The 22,895-nt window shown below is 40.0% G+C and overlaps 1 protein-coding gene across 1 annotated transcript in view; it reads right to left on the reverse strand.

Annotated features, from left to right (window-relative positions):
- The window catches only part of CSMD1 (CUB and Sushi multiple domains 1), a 1,828,277-nt gene that overhangs the window by 1,492,563 nt on the left and 312,819 nt on the right, over positions 1–22,895 (reverse strand). The window contains exon 2 of the mRNA XM_057537433.1: positions 389–605. Within this exon, the coding sequence (XP_057393416.1) occupies positions 389–605 (217 nt within the window). The remainder of the gene's footprint in view (positions 1–388; positions 606–22,895) is intronic.

Consider the following 22,895-nt stretch of genomic DNA (forward strand, 5'->3'; position numbering starts at 1 on the left):
CCTCCTATGTTCTTTGTATTGAATATATTCTCTGACAATATCAAGGTTCCTTTTGTTGTTCTTTAAATTGTGCTCACTTTGTGCTTTTTCTCTCAAATCCACAGTTGCTTAAAAACAATGGTGTATCGTAACTTAAATTACCTTGGCAACAGTGTTTTACGGATCTTGAACAATTTGATATGCATTAATAAAGTCAGTGATTGCTTTCAATAAGAAGTTATGTTTTTAGGGATTGAAAAAAGTGTGCACAAAGCTCCAGTCTTTAATTTTCCTTTATAGTAACTAAAATGTTCTTTTCTGAAAATTAAATTCAAATGTTAATCCCAATTAAGTTTCAGACTCTGAGTATGTCAAACCTCATCTATTACAGGAAGAGCCAACACTTTACCTCACTTTCAAATTCCCTTGTTGGAGCTGCCCATCATACACCGATAAAATATCAAAATCTTCTTCAAGAGCAAAGGTGTGGAATGACAACTGTATCCGATTGCGTTCTCCCGTGATGATAATCCAGGTGCAGTTAGCATAGTTTGGGTAACCGTGGGGAAAGCCCGGACTCTCAATGGTGCCATTGGGACCCTGGACCAAGCCTCCACAGTTCTGACCTGAAAAAGAAAACACACCAAAAAGCATGTAAGTTTGGCCTATCTTTAGTATATATTCTTTTTAAAATTTTTCAACCATTTCGGTAATTTTTTTTTTTGGCTGCACCATGCAGCTTGCAGGATCTTATTTCCCCAACCAGGGATTGAAGCCAAGCCACTAGAGTGAAAGCCCAGAATCCTAACCACTAGGCCACCAGGGAACTCCTTGGCCAATTTTTGTAATGACTTATTGTGTGATCCTTCATGCACAAATACTGAATGATAAATTGCAGCGGTGTTCTCCAGTGTTAAAAGATAGAGAATAACTCCTCCCTAAAAAAAAAAAAAAAAAGAAGAAGAAAAAGAAGGAAATATACAACATTTGGGAACTCATATTACAAATTTGGGGAAATTATTTTTACAGCTTCAGCCATAACAGACTGCCACATTTGTGAAACAAAGTTGGTGCCAACTGTCTGCACATTATCATGAGGAAACACTGCCCACAAGATCCGTGCTGGGGAAATTAAATTGACAGATAAAAAAACCATTAGATCACTCTCTAAATACATACACATATTAATGTATCTAAACGAGTGCGATCTGAGGTACGTACCATGAATAGTTAGGTAAAAACCACGCTCAAACTTCAAACTACTTGCACCCACATTGGTTAAAATCCCACAAAGCCAAAGAATAAAATGAGACCACGGGAATCTTACCCAGTTGAAAACAAAAGGTATTAAGAGAAATTAAATTATGAGGAAATTAAGGAGCAAGCAGACCAGCAAAATAAGGGACCTCCTCTCTATGGATGTCTTCCTGTTTATTTGGTGGGATTTACTGGATGACAGAGAAGGGAGATGTTTGTTGAAATGATGGGCTCCACTGAAGAAAAGCCTCAGAATCAGGAATGGGTGAGTTTAGGTTTCCCTACTCAGGTTTGTAGGGTAACCCACACTTTGCTCACCCCTCTTATTCTTGCTTCTCTTAGAGAGGAGGAATTAGGATAGCTCTAATGTTCAAGATCTACATATTTGATGTTGTGATTAATAATAAGAGATATTTGGTTTTGTTCCCTCTGGCACAGAGCTCCTAAATCTCTTGGAATTCCTAAATGAAGGGGGTGGTGGTGTTTTGTTATGTTAATGGAGCAAATTTTGGACCACACCTAGGGATGGGGCTGGTTGCCAGGAGAACATCACCAAGTGATTAGAGGGTTGCAACTTTCAGTCCCAACCTCCTGACTTTTAGGGGGAAGCGGGTAGGGGCTGGAGGTTGACTCAATCCCAATGGCCAATGATTTGCTCAGTCATGCTTGTGTAATGAAGCTTCATCAAAGACCTCAAAAAACGGGGCTCAGAGAGCTTCCAGGTTGGTGAACACCTGGAACTACTGGGAGACCGTTGAGCTCAGAGAAGGCGGAGAAGCTCAGCTCCCCTTCCCCATGCCTTGCCCTGGGCAACTCTTCATCTGGCTGTTGATTCCTATCCTTTAATAAACCAGTAATCTAATGAATAAACAGATTTCCTGAATTGTGAGTTGCTCTAGCAAATTAATCGAACGTGAGGAGGGAGGCCTGGGAACCTCTGATTTATAGCCAGTGGGTCGGAAGTACAGGTAAGAACCTGGGCTTTCGACTGGCCTCTGAAGTGAAGGGCAGTCTTGGGGACTGAGCCCTTTACCTGTGGAATCCGATGAGACGAATTGTAGGACACCCACTTGGCGTCCTGAGTATTGCTTGTTGGTTGGTGTGCGGAACCCTACCCTACGGGTGGAATTGGGTGCAGGACGCAAACAACAAGAGAAGGGGAAAAGATGGGAAGGGTGGGTGAGAACCACAAAGCCCCCCCAGTCACTGAGCAGGCTGGGAAGTGTTCCCCAGAGCTGGTTCCAGGCTCCCTCAGCCCCTCAAGATGCTGTGACACGGACTCTAACATCGGCCTCTCCTGGCAATTCTCAGATTTCATGAGCAGTTCCAAAGCACTGGACATTTTTTTGTCAATTGCAGCCCCAGGATGCCTGCAAGGACCTTCTGCTGAAAGGACAGCATCGGGGAGATTAGCAACAGCCACAGACCTGGACCACCGATTGTATTGCTACCACTGGACAGACCCTAAAATTCCACCCCTTCCCAACCTCACCAATCCAACTCCTTTCTGCCACTCCTCGTCCTTTATCCACTCCGCTTGCTCCCTGGTTTCCTCCTCACCTGTTCCTCCCACCTCCCCTTCCCACGTAACTATTCCTCTATATAAGCCTTCAGGGACATCCTAGTTGGTCCCTGCAGTTGTTTATATGTTTTCTGTGCATTACTCCAAAGTGTGTCTTCCACGACTATGGCTCAGCCAGACTGAATGAAAAAGAGCAGAGGCTAAGGGCAGGATGGGTGGATTATTTGAACTTCCCTAATAACGCACTTTAATCATTTTAACCATAACTATTACGGACATGTGAGGGAACAGAATAACTCCTATCAAATCGTTCCAACATTGAGTTTGTCTGAGGTTAGCTCTTAAGTAGCCTCTGCAAATGGCTTGCAGTGTTTCGTTCCTTCTTAATCTGGCCAATTTCCACCAAGATGTTTAGATGTATTTAAATGTTTTGACACTAAGAATATTAAGAAAGAATATTAAGAAAAATCTGGGCACACTCAGATTACTGCAATTAGTAGAAGCCCTTGAATACAAGTATTATCCCAGCTTTTATTGTTGAGCGACAAACAAAATTATTTCCAACTACATTTTACACTTAAAAAAATATTCACCATAGTAGCTCTCAGTGAGCTCAAATCTTTCACAGTAATGTTATCAAATGCTTGTGGGAGTTTGCTAAATCTTAAAAAAATAATAATAATAATGAAAGGGATTTATGAGTTTAAAACCAAAGAACTAATAAGAAGCCCATTTCCCACTAAATTTAAATCTAACAATAACACTGTAACAAGTAGATATTAAAGCTGTGGGGTTTTGAAAAGGTCTTTAAAGAAAATAGCTTTTCTGGTTTATCTAGCAATTCGTGCTTCACAGTAAATCAAAAAGTGAAGACTTGATCATAAATTGGAGGAAAGAAAAATAAATTCAACAGAAAAAGTGTCAGCTGGAAAGTAGTTACTATTATAGACCCATCATGGTGAACCAAATTATCGGATATTACGATTTTTCTCCAAGGAATAACACTTAGGCTGCATTTGGGTACCAATTATTACAGGGCGTTTTGCAGAATGAGTCACATTTGATCCAGAGATAGACTTTTCCAGGGGGCCCATTACAAACTTAGGGAAGTGCTCAAAGGTTCTTGGATGAGTAACTGTCAAGCTTGACTACACATTGCAAACAACTGAGGAATTTCCAAAGAAATGGAAATAACGTCTAATGTAGTTGGTCTGGGCTGAGAATTTCCAAGACAATGCCAGAGATCTTATGCTACTTAATGTCATGTTTTATTGTAAAGCTACAATAATCTGAATGGTGTTTAATTGTGCCAACCGAGATAAAGACCCAATGGAACAAAACAGAAAGTCCCCAAACCCACAGAGATACAGACACTAGATTTATGACAAAAGTGGTGCTGCAGGGCCTAGGGGGAAAGATGGTCTTTTCAGTAGATGGTGCTGGGCCAACTGGACAACCAAACGGGAGAAATAAACCTTGATCCCCACCGCACAATGTACACAAACATCGGTCCCAAATGGGTTACAGATCTAAATGTAAACTGTGAAACAGTGATGCTTCCAAAAGAAACATAAAAAAAAAAGAATCTTCATAACTGTGTGGTAGGCAAAGATTTCTTAAATAGCACACAAAAAGTAATAATCATAAAAGGAAAACCTGAGAAGGAAATCCAAAAAAAATTTTAAAAATAGGATGTATTTCCAATCCATATATTCATCCAATGACCTATTCACCATCTAATGAATAAACCGCACAGATCAAGAAGAAAAAGGCAACACAATAGAAAAACGATAACTAGAGGTAGCTGGAGATTTAGAATCAGAGGGGATTTTTCTAAAACTGGAAAGAGACAAAGGGATCATCAAATCTCCAGCCCTGACTACTACCCCGCACACCCACCCCGGGCCAGGGCCTGTCCTGGAGGTGTAAGGGAATAGCATTTTGTGCTAAAGAAAAAAAAAAAACAAAAAAACAAAAGAACCCGATTTATTTGGTCTTTCTTTGTGGAAGTAACAACCCCACTTTGTAACTTTTGTTCACTCCACACAACTTTTTTTTTTTTTTAACGTCTTTATTAGAGTATAATTGCTTTACGATGGTGTGTTAGTTTCTGCTTTATAACAAAGTGAGTCAGCTCTATGTATACATACATCCCCATATCTCCTCCCTCTTGCGTCTCCCTCCCACCCTCCCTAGCCCACCCCTCTAGGTGGTCGCACAGCACCGAGCTGAGCTCCCTGTGCACTCCACACAACTTTTGATGCTAGGAGGGAACTTCGAATTTGCCAGCAATTTAGTCAGTATCTCCAGACCCATGAAAATATCTCGACTTTTACTTAAAAAAAAGAGCCTGATGAAAATAATTATTTGTCTAAGCAATAGTACTACAATGGTATCGACTAGAGTTCTTCAGAGTAAGTGGCATAAATTCAAAATCCATACTAGTATTGGATTGAAGGACACCTTCTTATAACAATTACTTTAAAGCTGTGGATCTCAGCATCTTTGGGATCTAACTAAGGGTCATGCTTCCTACATACCCACAAAAATAATGGCTGCCAGAATGGATAATTAAACTAAAATTATTCTCCAAATGGAAATCTGAGGATGGAAAGTCATTATAATTAACAAATGTAAATAATGTATAGCTTACATTCTTTTTTTTTTTTTTTTTTTTTTGCTTACATTCTTCAACTGGTACCAGACCTAATACAGGTATCATGTTAATATCTACCTGACATAAAGATTGCTTCAATGGAAAGACATACTTTTCACTGAATAAAATAAAGCCACGGATGAAGGTACATAGATTATATGTGTTATATGTATACATTTTCAGAATTTATATGCACTTTCACATAAAGATGGAGTATAGGACTTGCCAATTATCCCACCATCCACAAACGCCAAGGTTGTGGGTTCCCAGAATAGTTTTCATCCTATCTTCCTTATATGATTTTCCACCTTGGTTCTTATACTCCAGTGGGCACTTGCCTGCTACACAGAACTCTCAAATATTCTACAAATCGTTTCTTTTTAAATTGCTGACATCTATGCTTGATTTCAAGGCTGGCCTTAAACAGCCTCAAATAAGCAGATTATTTTAACTGGAAAACAATGTTAATGGACAAACTTTTAAATATTGTAAATGTAATCATACATTTATATATTGCATAATAGAAATCTATTATAAGTACATTTGTGAATTATATTTCCTAAGGGCAATGAAATAATCAGCAATGTTGCAGTGATAATTTTAATCTCTTAATGAAAATTACGTTGTTTGTTACAGGATGGAAAACTCAGTTAATACTATTCTTTAAGAAACTGTCCTTAAGGTACTGATGCTAGAAGTTACCTTGAAATCAAACATCAGTGTCAACAGGAAAAAAAGCAAGTATATATGTATCTACACCTATACATATAATACCTATAATACCTATAATTATAGGTTACAAATAATAACCAATAATGGAAGAGAATGTAAAAAAACTATATATATATGTATAATGGAATCACTTTGCTGTACATTGACACTAACACATTGTAAATCAACTATATTTCAATAATATTTCTAGGGGGCTTCCCTGGTGGCGCAGTGGTTGAGAGTCTGCCTGCCAATGCAGGGGACACGGGTTCGAGCCCTGGTCTGGGAGGATCCCACATGCTGCGGAGCAACTGGGCCCATGAGCCACAATTACTGAGCCTGCACGTCTGGAGCCTGTGCTCCGCAACAAGAGAGGCTGCGATAGTGAGAGGCCCGCGCACCGCGATGAAGAGTGGCCCCCGCTCACCACAACTGGAGAAAGCCCTTGCACAGAAACGAAGACCCAACACAGCCATAAAAAAAAAAAAAAAGATAACATTAAGAAATGTATAAAAGTGTACATATCCATCATAGAAAATTTGTAATAAAAATTTAAAAAAAAATAATATTTCTATATATATATATCAGTATATATTTAAGTCACTCACCATCCCGTTACCAACAGTAATTATTGTTGAATGTTTTTTATTATTACTGAATTATTATTATTGAATGTTTTTTCCAATCTACACTTTAATGGTGTCATATTACCTGATGTATAATATGTGAGCGATTTGTTTTGGGGTGACTGTAGATTTGCCAGTCCTATGGACTGAACAGGAGACAATAAGAACTAGGTGTAGTATGTGTCTTGCTTTGTCAGTCAGTTGGCTGGTTGTTGACGTTGTTTATTCTGAGAAGCCACATAAGATCACCTGGGCCTCAACAAGGAGACTGCAGGAAAAATCCCAAGTCCTGAGAGCAGTGTAGCTCATGACGGTCAGATGAGGTGCAGCGCTGCAGGCTGGGGAACCCATTCTGGGAAAGGCAGGGCTAACGTGCTCTAGGACAGTTCCCTGCGTTGAAAGTCAGTCTTGGAAACACTCAACTGAGCAAATAGCATCCTGCCCTGGTCACTCCTGAGATGCAACGGCCCCTCTGCTCTGAAGGGTCACGACGCTTGGGTCTGTGCCTCACCCAGAAGCTACTCTCTGAATTGTGCTACAGTTCAGCACACACCTTTCACTTCCTAGAACACAGTATTCCCTGAGATGATTCATCTGTGATTCATCCTGATTCATTGTAAGCATTTGATGAATGAATGTACGTATACACAAATGCCTTCCTGACTCCACAAGCTGTTGAAATTGCTGTTTCCCTCAATTCTGGACCTGCTGACCCATTCCTGGAAAGTAACAGAGGTAGACGACATAATATTTGTAAACTCATATGCAAGCGTCTGACACCTACTGTCTTGTTTAATTCTTGCACAGCCTTTAAGGTAGGAAGTAGCTTAGCTTTTGCAAGCTGTTATAATAATTATTTACTTATTATCATATAATTATAGTTACATTATAGTATTCATAGCAGTTTTGCTAGCTGTTGGGATATTTATTCAGATGAAAATTTGTAATAAGGTAGTGCCTTTGCTGTATAAAACTCCTTTCTGAAAGCAAACATTTTGCCATCTGGGATGTTTTAACCTGTGATTTGGTTCAGTGACTCCAGAAAGTCATGGTCTATAATATTCAGTATGTGAAGAGAGCCATACGAGGAAAGGATACTCTGTCCTGAATTCTAGCAACAAGGAAACAGGTCACGTGACAAATGATTGCCAGGACCGCAGAAGAATAATCTGGAGATGATGACATTTGAGAAATATATAGTTGCCTTCTAACTCTCCAGCCTGACATCATTTAAAAGAGTAAATAGACTTGTGTGTATAGAGTGTGAACAAAAACTGTATTATCATCACAATCCGTGTCTCTCCTTGGAGACGGACATTGAAAATAAACAGGTTTATGTCCTGTCTGCAACAAGCTCAGATAACCACACTGGTTCCTTTTGAAAACAAGGCAATTCAGGAAGTTTTTTTGTTTGTTTGTTTTGTTTTGTTTTAATATTTATCATACTTGGTGGCTGTTTCCATTCATTCCCTTCATCCATTCTGCAAAAATAAAAATTTACATTTTTCATATATTATGTAAGTTTCTATGCAAATACAACTTTCATTACTTACAACCAGATTATTGACCTCGAAAGCTTCTCTTATTTTGGAATTTGTGTGGAAATATACTCTACACCTGTAGGTTTGCTGCAAGACTGAAAATTCCCTTCTCCTGTTGGATGGGTGACAATGCAATAACTCAAAAGTAAAAGAGAATGGTACACTGTGATCCTCACTTGCATTTTTAATTTTCCTTCATGACTAAGGACATGCTTATTAGAATTTCCAATATCAGGAGGCCTCACATTTCACTCACGGCAGCGGAAGCCTCTCTGATCAGATAAGTACTTTTTGAAGCGGTAAACAAATCAAATACGCATTGAACTCTGCTCTGCATTAGTGAAACCAAGCGGGGCCTGTGGGGCTCCCAGGCAGGGAGGCCCTTTTGTCCCCCTGTTTCACGTTGGCAAGACTCCAAGCCTTCCCTGAGTTCCAAAGGGAGGATTTGAAGCTGCTAATTAAGGCAGGAGCAGCCAAGAAACCACCTGAGGCGAGACTAAAGGGACCAGAGACGCTCATCAAGATTAGGAGACACATTACCTGAGATGAGATTAAGGGCCCTGCTCTCATGCTGATCTTGTGAGAGACCCTGCCCTTGAACCATGGTTATAAAGCCCTCATCAAATCCTCTGGGTGGAGACACAGAGCTTTTCGAGGCAGGAGTCCGCTGTGACCCCCTTTGCCTGGCAAAGTAGTAAAGCTCTCCTCTCCTACTTCACCCAGAACTCCGTCTCTGAGATTCCATCCAGCACTGGTGCACAGAAGCTGAACTTCCCGCATCCTTATCTTCTACGGTTTCATTGGCTATTTCAGGGTCTGCGTTATTTGGGAAAGGATTAATTGTAGAAGGATCATGACGTAAAATGCCCTTCCTAGGACTTTGATTGAGGTGTTTGAAAATTACAGTCTTCAGGCATTTTCCAGGAACTGCATGCCCTAAAGGAAGTTTTAAAAGCGTTCTATTTCTCAGTGTACCAAGAGCAGCAACTGTACCAGCTACTGTAGCTGACAGCCCGAGGCTGCTTGGTTCAGTTTTAATCTCAAACACTTAGGAGAGATTACTCACAATGTGAGCAAAGAAGAAAAACAGAAAAGCCGGAGGCACATAAGCCTGCGTCCCTGCGATGGGGCCAAAAAATCAGTTCTTCCCTGAAGACTTCACCGCCCATGAGCAAGGCCATGCAGGTAGCCCTTACACTACAGACGAACCATCAATACCCAATTCTATCACTTATAAAAGAGAGAGGGGATTTCACTGGGCTATGTAAATATGGAGTACAATCTTTCATCATTGTACTAAAGTTTGTCATCATAACCATGTGCACGGGCTTCCCTGGTGGCGCAGTGGTTGAGAATCTGCCTGCTAATGCAGGGGACACGGGTTCGAGCCCTGGTCTGGGAAGATCCCACATGCCAAGGAGCAACTGGGCCCGTGAGCCACAACTACTGAGCCTGCGCATCTGGAGCTTGTGCTCCGCAACAAGAGAGGCCGCGATAGTGAGAGGCCCGCGCACCGCGATGAAGAGTGGCCCCCGCTTGCCGCAACTAGAGAAAGCCCTTGCACAGAAACGAAGACCCAACACAGCCAAAAATAAATAAATAAATAAATAAATAATAAAAATAAAGGAATTCCTTTAAAAAAAAAAGTCTTTAAAAAAAATAACCATGTGCAGGCTTGGTCTGCTTAACATCTTTCCCTTTCTCAAGCACCCGAAGCCTGTCGCCACCTCAGGGCCTTTGCATGTGCTAATCCATCTACCCTAAATGTTCTTCCCGCAGATCTCCCTGGATCTGACCTCTCCTCCTGTGGGTCACGGTGCAGGGGGCTCTTCCCAGACTCTCATGTCCTGGTCAGTAGCCCCTCTCCATCAGTTCTCACTGTCCCATGCCCTGTTGTGTTTCCAGATGGCATTTATCATTTTGTGAAAATATTTTGTTTGCTTCTTTACTCATTGTCTACCTGTCTAACGAATACATAAACCTTCCAAGAGTGAGGGTGTTGTCGGCCTTGTTTATAACCCCCTTCCTACAAGACTGTCTGGCACTCAGTATTCAGTTATGGAGGCATGTGGGTGAGTTGGGGTATATGTGTGGGAAACAATGGTGGTGGTGGTGTAAATTATGAGTTATAAATCTACGTGCACACTCATGTGGAAAGAATCCATAAAAATATAAAGTAGTGGTACTAGAAGGAACCTTCCTTATATTCTCCAGCCAAGTTATCACCTAGAACATTCAGAGTGCAGTGTTATCATTCTAATTCCAAGAAAAGGGATTTTATCATCTCCGTCCTATAAAGCAGTCTGATTGGCAACAGCTCCTAAGACTAATTTAAATATTCCCTGCTTCGAATGTAAATTGGTGCAGCCACTATGGAAAACAGCACGGAGGTTTCCCAAAAAACTAAAATTAGTATTGCCATATGATCCAGCAATCCCACTCCTGTGCATATAACCAGACAAAACTATAATTCAAAAAGATACATGCACACCAATGTTCAGAGCAGCACTATTCACAATAGCCAAGACATGGAAACAACATAAATGTCCATTGACAGATGAATGGAAAAAGAAGATGTGGTATATATATGGAATATTACTCAGCCATAAAAAAGAATGAAATGATGCCATTTGCAGCAACATGGATGGAACTAGAGGTTATCATACTAAGTGAAGTCAGTCAGACAGAGAAAGACAAATACTATACGATATCACTTGTATGTGGAATCTAAAATATGACACAAATGGACACATCTATGAAACAGAAACAGACTCACAGACATAGAGAAGAGACTTGTGGTTGCCAAGGGGGAGGCGGGTGGGGGAGGAGTGGATTGGGAGTTTGGGGTTCGAAGATGCAAACTATTACATATAGAATGGGTAAACAACAAGGTCCCACTGTATAGCAAAGGGAACTACATTCAATATCCTGTAATAAACCATATGGAAAAGAATATGAAAAATAATATATATATGTATAACTGAATCACTTTGCTGTACATCATAAATTAACACATTGTAAATCAACTATACTTCAATAAATAAAAAACAATAAAAAATGAAATAAAAATTTACTACCACATATTCCCTGCTCTATTTGAAGCTAAGTTTTCTCCTACTTGATCCTCCTTCACACACTGGCGTCTCTGCCTTTCTAGAAGTGGGTCATAATTCAGGATAAGGCAAGGCTGTGGCGAGTCAGACCTGGAACTGCTTAGATGTGAGGTCAATGTTGTTTCCTTAGCTATTGCACCCAGGGGAGGGTTTTTTAGTTAATTCTATGACTGTAATAGGTTCACCAACCGAGAAATTCTTGCACTGATGGTAATAAGGTCATTCAATGTCAATCCACTCTGAAGAGATAAATTGGAAGAACACTATACATAGTGTAGGGTCAAAAAAGCACTGGGCTGTGAATCAAACAAAACAAGAATGTGATTAATTTCCAGCATGGAGCACTGGGGATTGATCTAGTCACCTGGCTGAGAGTAGCCTCAGTTTCCATGGGTGGGAAATGAGAATGATACCATTTTGCAAGACTGTAGTAGTGATTAGAGATGAAGCACGGTTGAGCAGAGGTAGAGGCTGGAAAGCAAAAGGATAGCTGCTGTAGCTACAGACTGAATGCCTGTGTCCCCGCAAAATTCATATGTTGAAACCCAATCCCCATTGTCATGGTGGTAGGAGGTGGGACCTTTGGGAGGTGACTAGTTCAGAGGGTGGAGCCTTCATGAATGGGATTAGTGCCCTTATGAAAGAGACCTCAGAGAATTCCTTCACCCCTCCTGCCATGTGAGGACAAAGCATGAAGACGGCCATCTATGTACCAAGAAGAGGATCCTCCCAGATACTGAATCTGCTGTCACCTTGATCCTGGACTTCTAGCCTCCAGAAAAGTGAGAAAAAGATTTCTCCTGTTTATAAGCTCCCAGTCTATGGTATTTTGTTGTAACAGCCTGAACAGACTATGACAACTACAGATGTCCCCCGACTTATGACGATTTGACTTACAATATTTTGACTTTATGATGGTGCAAAAGCAAAGTAGAAAACATACTTCAAGTTTTGAGTTTTGATCTTTTCCCCAGGCTGGTGATAGGTGGCCTGATCCTCTCTTGTGATGCTGGGCAACTGCGGCCACAGCTTCCAGTCAACCCAAGGTCACAAGGGGAAACAGCCAACACGCTTGTAGACACAGACAACTATTCTGGAGACAGACAACTATTCTGTTTTTTACTTCCAGTACAGTATTTGATAAACGACATCAGGTATTCAACACATTATTATAAAACAGGCTTTGTGTTAGATGATTTTGCCCAACTGTAGGCTAATGTAAGCATTCTGAACACGTTGAAGGTAGGCTGGGTTAAGCTACGATGTTCCGTAGGGTAAGTGAATTAAGTCCATTTCGATTTATGATATTTTCAACTTACAATGGGTTTATTGGGATGCAATATTGAGATGTAACCCTATTGTAAGTTGAGGAAGACCTGTACTGTTTTCAAAAAGGATAGTTCACTGGAGAGTCTCCTGATTTTAAGAGGATTTTACAAGTTAAATGAGTGGGACCTCATCCTTTATCCGGCTCTGCCCTGCTTTCCTTTAAATGTCTGGGTAGACGTTGCATTTTAGGAGATGCCTTCATGAGCACCTGTGTCTGCTTGGGGCCTTGTCCACATGGTCCTCAGCTCACAATGTGGTACTTAAAATACTAGGACTGCAATTGCCAAATAATTTGACTTTCTAGATTTTGAGTGATGAAGTTCATTATATCACAAAACAAACCAAATTAACACAAAACAAACAAGCAAATAAAGCTGCACTTTATCATGGTTCCCAGATCTCACACTGATGCTCTTACAATAGGTGACTTTTGGCCTGAAACAGGCTACCATCTAAATTTGAGTCTTTTCTCTCAGAAACTTCAAATCTACATTTCTCTACTGCAAGTTATTTTGAACTCAATTCTGCTTTTCTCATAGAAACATACCATGCATTGCCAATTAAGATAATTCTCTCTCCATAGACTGTAGAACTAACATTCTCAATTGTATGTCAGATATTGCTTTATCTTTTAATGAAATACCCAGTGATGAAACACATTATGATCGGTCAATAGAATTGAGTTGTTCCTCAAATTTGAAATAATGTAATTCTGTATTTCTGCTTTAATACATGAGAATTCAAAAGAGGTATAAATCAGTATCAAGGTAATGGTGGTAAATCAATGTAGGAAAATAAGTTTCCCTTAAATAGAGCATTTAAAATCTAAGATGTTGATATAGTTTAACCGTGATGCTGTACGATCAATTCAGTGATACTTGTTAAGTAAAATAAAACTATCACCTGACTCCTTCCTGGGTGCTCCAAATCCCTACCTGCAATGGGGCCTATCGATCCTCTACATGAATTATTTCTCTGCAGATGGATCATCACCATTCCATTCCCCATTTCTTTCTTTTTTGAACAGTAGAGAACAATTTCTAGATCTGCAAGAGAGATTTTTAAATTCTAATACTATGTTCTGTTTTAATGTTTAGTGAGAATTTACCTCCAAAGAGAAACTGAAATGTTAAAAAGTCATGCTAAAACCCCACTAACCTATGGTCATCAATGAAGCGTAAAGCTAATGTAAACTCTCAGAGAGGAAAGGGAAGGAGAATATTCATCCATGAGGTCCTTTGTGGTTAAGGAAGATTTTCAGATTTAGAGACTGAAAGCCTGACAAATCACGAACAGGTATTTTTTTTAACCTTATCAAAATTAACAAATGCACTTTAAAAATAAAAAGGAAATGTGTAATGATTTCCTACATACTTTTAATACCACCCAGAATGAGTGGCTCAGACAGCAGATAAGTCACAATCTTAAGGGTCATTGTATAGGTTTAATAGGAAAGAACTGATCTCCAAGAAGTTGTGCTTAAATTTATCAAACAAACAGGTTTAAAATCTGCTTGTCCTATTGGGCAAATAGACCACTGGGCCCAACAGGACTCCTGAAATGGTTCAGGTCTCAATTTAATGTCTCTCTTGGTCGCTTTCCCCACCCGTGAATCTCCATGGAGATGATACTGCCACCCAGAATCTCAGTGGCTTCCAGGAGGGTCCACAACAACAGAACATCAAACAGTGAGATCCCTCCCCTATCTCTCTTTTTCTCTCCCTCTCCTGCCCCGCCCTGCCCATACACACGCTTGCACACAATGCTAGCCTGCTTCGCTGGCCTCTGGATGAAATGGTGTTGGGTTTTGTATTAGGATTCGGTGTCTTCCTGAACGAAATACTAGACGTTCGCACAATGGCTGCACACCGGAAACTATGATATACGTCATCATTTACAGGGCTGACTTAACATCTTGTAGCCGATTTTTCACACTTGCAATTGTGTTTTTCCTCACAGTCTTCACTATTTTAGGGAGAGAAGGTTGGGGGTTAAGGGCTTGACTATATATCCCCCATCATGATGGGACATCAGGACGTGTCTTCCCTGGATCCAGGGCTCAGCTGGACCTGACACCACGGAGCTTCCTGTCAGTTACCTCTCAAGTGGTGAATGTGCATTTTACGGATGATGGGAAGGGATGCGGGTCTATTGTGTCCTGAAGTACTGATGTTTACTCAACAAAACGGTGGAGTACCAAGTGCCATTACCATATAATCTACACCTTGATTACCTATTTCCTTTGGCCCTAAGCTCCTCTCCTGGACTGCAACGGCTACATCTGCCAGGGTATGTGAAAAAAGCAAGTTATTGTTGATAATCCATCATTATTTTATTTAATCTTTTCCTGAAGATCTAAGTGCTCTAGACGGGAAGCCATACGAGGTCAGAATCCCTGACCCTAGAACCTGTGGCACTATCCTAGGTGCTAAGGGCTGCGTCCAGCACCTACTGAACAATCAGTCCATGGGAGCGGGAAAACCGGGCTGACTGCCACGTCTGATAAAGGGCAGGGCTGCTCTATGGTGGTCATTGTATCCTTACTCCACGGCAAGCACTTTCCAGACCTTCTCTAACCCTCAAAATGATCTTGATAGACATGCACTGTCATTCCTCTTTAGTAAATAGGGTAAGTGATTTGCCCAAAGTCACATAGACACAAAGGTCAAAGCAATGGGAAGCAAGTCAAGGTTATTTTGACTTCAAATCCGGTGCTCATCCCATGACACCATAATTTAGAAGCCATATACTATCACTTTCTTCCATTTTCTAAAAGGAATGACTCCTGCAAATTGTGCTGCAGAAGCAAAGGGCAGTGTCTGAATCCTCAGAATGTCCCTACTGCTGTTCAGGAAGAGACAGGTGACCATGTAAATTGGGAAAGAAACAAAAAGTGTGTTTCTGTATCTGAGCTGAAGGCTGGATTCTGCTTATCTGTCTCTATGCGGGGGCATTTAAGAAAGTGAAAAAAGCTTTTTTTTAGTTATGGTTTGATTCTTTAAATAACTTTTGACCCAAAGCTCTTACATGCATTAACACATAAAAAGGGGCTGGGATTTCACTAATATTTCTAGGTGTGGGATTGGGGGACACAGAGATTGTATACTGAACAACTTTAAGGGATGCTATTCACACACACTACCCAGCTAATTAAACATAAGATAGTTGAGAACTTGATTGATATCAGAATTTCTCACGTCTTAACGTTTCCTCTGAATGTGCAGAAACAAGACAGAAGACACTGACCAAACAGCCATGGAATTACCCATGGAAACAGAAGCTCCACTTATGGATTTGCTGCTGTAATTGATCTTTATGTTCGTGTCTACTTCCATGTTTACGACCTTTCAACTTTTCACCTGTTCCTAGGCTGTGGGCAAGAAAGCAAAGTCCTAGATTCTGTCCCTTATATATATATATATTTTAAAGATTTCTATTTTATTTATTTATTTTTTGGCTGTGTTGGGTCTTCATTGCTGCGCACGGGCTTTCTCTAGTTGTGGCGAGCGGGGGCTACTCTTCGTTGTGGTGGGCAGTCTTCTCATTGTGGTGGCCTCTCTTGTTGTGGAGCACGGGCTCTAGGCGCACGGGCTTCAGTAGTTGTGGCACGTGGGCTCAGTAGTTGCGGCGCAAGGGCTTAGTTGCTCCGCGGCATGTGGGATCCTCCTGGACCAGGGCTCGAACCCGTTTCCCCTGCATTGGCAGGCAGATTCCTAATCACTGCACCACCAGGGAAGCCCACGTCCCTTATTTTATCTTGGTTTTGTGATGTTTCTGAAGGAATCATGCATGATATTGAAATTCCATGGAGGATTAGGATTTGTTGTAAAAACTACTTTGGCAAAAAGGAACTGCTGTTCTTTCAAATCTGTGGCCTTGAGTTGAAACAATACAGTGTGTAGTGAACTTTGTGTGTATTTTTATTTTACTGATTTCCACTTAGAACTTCAAGAGAACAAAAGTTTTTGTTTTTTTACCCCCCTTTAAACAGAGTTATTTAGTTTTATCTAGGTTCTATTCTTCTTTGTTTTACTTTAGTGTAACTTTCAAGGTTTTAGACCAGAAAAAAGATCAGGGAGAAAAATAGCTTACTGCCTAGATAAAGAGTATTAACAGCAGTGTTGATCTGTTTTTTCAGAAAAATACTAATTTGATTTGCATCGCTTTAACTACTGCATATAAACCAGAAGATTATACTCATAACTTAAACATTTATAAAAAGAAGGAATATAGAGATAAGTGACCATTTGCAGTATTAACTGATCAAAGCTGCGTAGTAAATAAAAACTTTTAGACCTGTGGGAGATGGCTCTGGAAAGCATAATGGGGAGCTAAGTGAATGACAGTAAAAACGCTGAAGCTAAAATGAGCATGTTGCTTTCAACTGTGAAAAAAAAAAATCATTCTGCTACACAAAATTCCATAACATGAAATGTATACAAATTTAGGAATGTTATATAGCTGGCCTAAAGCAAAGGGGAAATTGAATAAGTGATAAAAGAAAAAGTGTTTGTTTAATTATCAAGAGTGAAATAATTCTCGAAATGGGTGAACGGGGTCCAAAGGAACAAACTCCCAGTTATAAAATAAGCAAATCCTAGGGATGTAATAATGTACAGCACGGTGACTATAGTTAATAACACTGTATTGTATATTTGAAAGTTGCTAAGAGAGTCTGATGGATGTGAAATAGGCTTATTGTGGTGACCATTTTGCAATATATACACATATTAAATTATTATGTTGTACATCAAAACTAACATAATGTTATAACAACAACAAAAAAGTTTAGTTGGTATTTCCAGAAGAAAAATGGTTGATAAAACCACTCTCTAATGGTGAATTTTAAAATTGATAAGCCCAATTTTAAAATCGATAAGCCCATGGGGCACGGCTGCCTGGTGGCTGGCTATACTGCTTCCCTGGGCCCTGGGCCATCATCAGTTCCAGTGTTTTCCATGTAGCTTGGTTATAGTCATTTGTGGAAGAGAAAACTTTGAACAAGCACAAGTGGATCAGATAAGAAAGAATCAAGTTTAGTGGCTTCTCTACGCAGAGTCATACTTCACTTCACTCTTAGGGACTAAACTCCTATTCACTCCTCAGCGCCTCAATCCCCACCTGCAACGTGAAGTCCAGGGGATTCACAGCCTCACATGGTTCTTAGACATCCTCTGGGAGAATTTTCACTGTTTCAATTCCTGCCAAGTGGATGATGACATTCACTCATCGTTATCTCCCCGCGACACTCTAATTTAAGCCTCATTTTAGAATTAAATTAAATACACATATTTAGTCCCCATCTGTACTACTTAATGGGCAAGGTGTGTGTTTATTAGCGTGACCTGATTTCATTCACTGAACAAAACAGAGATGTTTGACATTCAAAGGTGCCTGTTTTAGAAAGCACCCCAGCCAGTAAGTGAAGGACATTAGATTATGCTGAATGTCCCAATGCTACTTAAAGAACCGAGAGTGAGGAATTTAACGCAATTTTCTGGGTTTAGTTCCCTGAAGTACAGAGGAGAGAATGAATTAGAAAATCTCTGTCTGAAGTTTCCTCTGAGATATAAATAAGCCACGTTTGACTCAGGAAGAGCTTGAATTGTCAATTCTTTAACATCATTTTTCAAATAAACTAATAAGAGAGGAGATTAGGAGAAGCAGGGGGAGAAATGATAAATTCTATCCCCAATCATAAAGAATTAAGAGATTGCATTAATAGGAGTCTTCGAAAGAACCATAAAAATCTAAGGAGGGAGCTGGAAAAAATGAAATAGGAAAATAAATCCAGTCTCATCTCATTCATATTTGGCTCTTCACTACCCACTCCTGGAGGGGACACACAGTTTTGAGGACATTAGCCCACTGCGGCCCTCTTTGCCTGGCAAAGCAATAAAGTTATTCTTTTCTACTTCACCCAAAACTCTGTCTCTGAGATTTAACTCGGTGTTGGAGGTACAGAGGTTGGATTTGGCTTCAGCAGCAAAAACACATGAAATGTAGTATCTTTTTCCTATTACTGAAAATTCTGTTATTGTGTTTTAATTCACAATAGTAACTTGTCTATCACTGTACAGATGCAAATAATGTTATTTTCTGCTCTAGGCAAGTTCTTAAATCTTGAGTTTTAAATGAAGCAAAGACTTACAGGCAACAAACTTTCTAAAACAGATTTTAGAAACCCATGATCATGATTGTTTTTATTTGTTTCAAAATAGAAGCTTTTCTTTGTGATTTATGACATGCATTAAAATAGTCTTAGATAAGAACTCAGTGCTGTCAAGTCAACGGCAGGGGTTCCCGATCTCAATATGATACTTGGGTAGTTAAGTTGCCCCAGGCTGAAAAGAATCATAACATAAATGGCAAAAAGGAAACATCAGAGGAAAATCTATTTTCAAATACATTTCTTTGGAACTCCAAAGCATGCTAAATATCATTCTGAATTTGAATTGAGGCTTTTGCAAATAACTGGTCTAAGTGCCATGCTTTTAGGATCTTGAAGAAGACATATTTTCATATTGTTATTCATGCAAAATGTCTCAGTAGCCATTTTTCTCCAAAGCATGTCCTTGGGGATATTTTAGGATTGAGCTGGGTTCATTTGCTCATGATTAGGGTTTTGATACCCAAGTTTTAAGGTCAGTTCTGCACATGAATTGGCTATAATCATCTAAGTTGAAAAATAACTTCCATGAGTCCCATAAGGGGCCTCACTAGCCCTTTTCTCTCCCTCTGCAAACTGGGGCCAATTTAACACTACATTACTTGGTGCTTGTGCTATTTGTCTGTTGCCTCATCTTAAAACCATTCTTCTGGATTACTCTGGATTCAGGTCTCTAAATGTATTTAAAGTATTTCTCAAGAATTCAGTTCAGCTCAGGCAAATCTCAAGTGAATATGGACATATATGGAAAGGACACAAATGGTTCTGAGATGTTATTTCCTCCCATTTGGAGGGACCCCCATTAGTGTAAAATTCCTGGTCTCTCTCTACCCACCCCTCCCACGCACACTCTATTCCAGAAGGGGTAAATTATTTGCTTGCTGTGTTTAGAAGAAGGGGAAGGAAGAAATCTGGAACATGAATCTTTTTTCTCTCCCATCTTTAGGCAGCCTGCATTGTTTGTCCCCTTCTAAGGACCGACTGTGTGCATGCAAAGGTGTGAGTGGAGTTGAACGGGGGAGAGAAAGGATGATGGTCTAATGAAAGAGTTTCCTATTAGAAAGATCAAATGCCTGCAGGTATCAATTAAAGGGTTCAACGGTAGCTTCATTTGTAATAAGGCTGCCCATTGGTTCCCATCAGCCTTACATCTTTGCCTTATTTCTCAATTTATTCATGACTTAGGTAGGAAAGAAAGTTATTTACTGGGCTCCTTCTGCCTGACAACTTTGGAAGGTGGTCTATGATTGGCCAAACAGAAACTCTCTTTCTAGGACAACAAATAACTAACTGTCACTTGAAAATGAGGCTAATCAAAATCGTGACACATAGCCACAAGTCCAATCTCTTCTAATGTTGCCTAAATCTTCATTCAGTTTGTCTGTCAAAGGAGACATATAGGTTCTTTTCTATTGATCATTCTAAGGACTGTGTCTAACTAAGACTGAGTTTTGATTCTTCTGACTTGATCAAAATCTTTCCTTCAACATAGACAATGACCTTTTCCATGAATTCGTTTTCCGTCCTCCTGAAAATCTTTTCTTTGTAATTAGAATGGAACAGAAGCCCTTTTTGTGTTGATATTCAGGCTGCTCTCAATTCCCACCTGACCTCCTGTCTCCAACCCACCTTCTGAGGCTTTGAAAGTGGCTTCCAAGAGACAGAGCAAAACAAAGCCAAGTGAATGTTAAAAATAATTGCATGGAAATGCAAAGCTACAGACATGGCTTATTTTTATTTTTAATTGAAGTAAAATCTTTGGTGATCAGAATTGAAGAGAAATTCAAAAATGACATGTATTAAAATAGTCTTAGATAAGAACTCAGTGCTGTCAAGTCAAGGGCAGGGGTTCCTGATCTCAATATGATACTTGGGTAGTTAAGTTGCCCTAGGCTGAAAAGAATCATAACACAAATGGCAAAAGACAGAGAAATAAACAGTGGAATTAATTAAATTAAATGTCTGCCAAGCAAATTCTAGGTATGTAACTTTGTGGTATTTGCTATAGGAAAATATGGCATGTAACCACCTTAACAATTTAGTTGAAATGTCTAGATAATGCAAAACCTAAATAGGCCACAAAGAGATGTTAAAGGAAAATATCATGTTCATAAGCACAGCTACTCATATTTACAGTAAAATTTAAAATGATGTATAAAAATTAATTACTGAAAGAACCTCAACAACAAAATATGGACCAGAGTCAGCTAATTCATTCATTGGGAATGGGAGAAAAACGCTTTCTGTAATTCATGAAATATTCATTGACTATTAACTGCTTCCACAGTTCCAGCCCCTTGAGTTCTATCAGGGAAGACAAAGATCCTGGCCCTTGGTGCTCCACTGCAGTGCAGATGGTTAGGCAATAAACAGTGAAAGTATAAATACACAAATTATATGCTCCGGTAGGAGATGAGAAGTGTCATGGAAGTAAAAAAAAAGCGCAGCAGAGCAAGGGGAAAGGGGCTGCCGATGGTATAAACCTAATTTAACCTTGGTTCCAATGGGAGGTGGCCTTGAGCAAAGAAGGAAGTGAAGGGCAGCGCTGTCAGGAGGGTACCTGCAGGGGCAGGAGGGGAGGCAGGGAGCTGAGAGGAAGCAAAGGAGGAAAGGAGGTCTGGGATGTAACCTTGGGGTGCTGAGGATCACATCGGGTGTGCTTGTTTTGGATTCTTGTATGAGTGAAGTGGGGAGGCTCTGAAGGGCTACTGTTACATGTTACTGTATTAAGGACTTAAAGCCTAAAGGACTTGACCTTAACTGATGAGAACATTTACTGGCCATTTAGTTAAAAATTCATTTCCCCAATATTCTGATAACTTTGGGTTTGTTCAATCCTCAGTGCCACATTCAACTTGCAAATATGATTCCTGTGAATAGAAAATTACTTGAATTTATTATAGGACAAATCAATAATGGTATCTAATAACGTTAGCTTTAAAGTATAGTGAGATAGTTCATAATCACTGAATACACTGAACAAATTGTATTGTTTGTGTGTCTTACTCTGTCTGGATAGTTACCTGAGGACTGATAGAAAGGGCTTGTGTTTGTTCTGCGTAACTTACAACTCAAGGCAGAAAAGGGTGAGCATTCCTCAAAAACATTTTAAGGCAAGTAAACAACCAAAACCACCTAATGCAAAATATTACAATTGAGGCAGACAACAGAGTACCAAAAGTCTGGGAAGAAAAGCTGGAGAGAGTTTCTTTGGGAAATCAAGGCATTCATTCCAAAGCACCATGTATAATGGGAAATTTAGAAAGTCACACACGTCTCAGGTAGGATGCATTCTCAAAAATGACCTGAGGGCTTCCCTGGTGGTGCAGTGGTTGAGAATCTGCCTGCCAATGCAGGGGACACGGGTTCGAGCCCTGGTCTGAGAAGATCCCACATGCCGCGGAGTGACTAGGCCCGTGAGCCACAACTACTGAGCCTGCGTGTCTGGAGCCTGTGCTCCGCAACAAGAGAGGCCGCGACAGTGAGAGGCCCACACACCGCGATGAAGAGTGGCCCCCGCTTGCCGCAACTAGAGAAAGCCCTCACACAGAAACGAAGACCCAACACAGCCAAAAATAAATATAAAAAAATAAATTAAAAAAAAAAAAAAAAAAAAAGGACCTGAAAAGTCCCTAACCTTTCAAATCTGGTAGATTGCTAGAAAACAAATCAGGCATCCAATGGGAAAGGAACAAGTAAAACTATCTCTGTTTGCAAATGACATAATCTTACACATAGACAATCCCAAAGAATACACACACACAAATGACTAAAATCAATAAAAAATTCAGCAGAGTGGCAGTGCACATGATTAACACAGAAAAAATAGTTGTGTTTCTATACACCAGCAATGAGCAATGCAAAAAACAAATTAAGGGAACAATTCCATTTACAATAGCCCCCGAAAGAATAAAATACCTAGGATGAAAATGTAACTAAGGAGGTGAAAGTCTTATAAACTGAAATCTATAAGTCATTGATGAAATAAATTA

Source organism: Balaenoptera acutorostrata, chromosome 21, assembly GCF_949987535.1.
Source record: "Balaenoptera acutorostrata chromosome 21, mBalAcu1.1, whole genome shotgun sequence".
NCBI lineage: Eukaryota > Metazoa > Chordata > Mammalia > Artiodactyla > Balaenopteridae > Balaenoptera > Balaenoptera acutorostrata.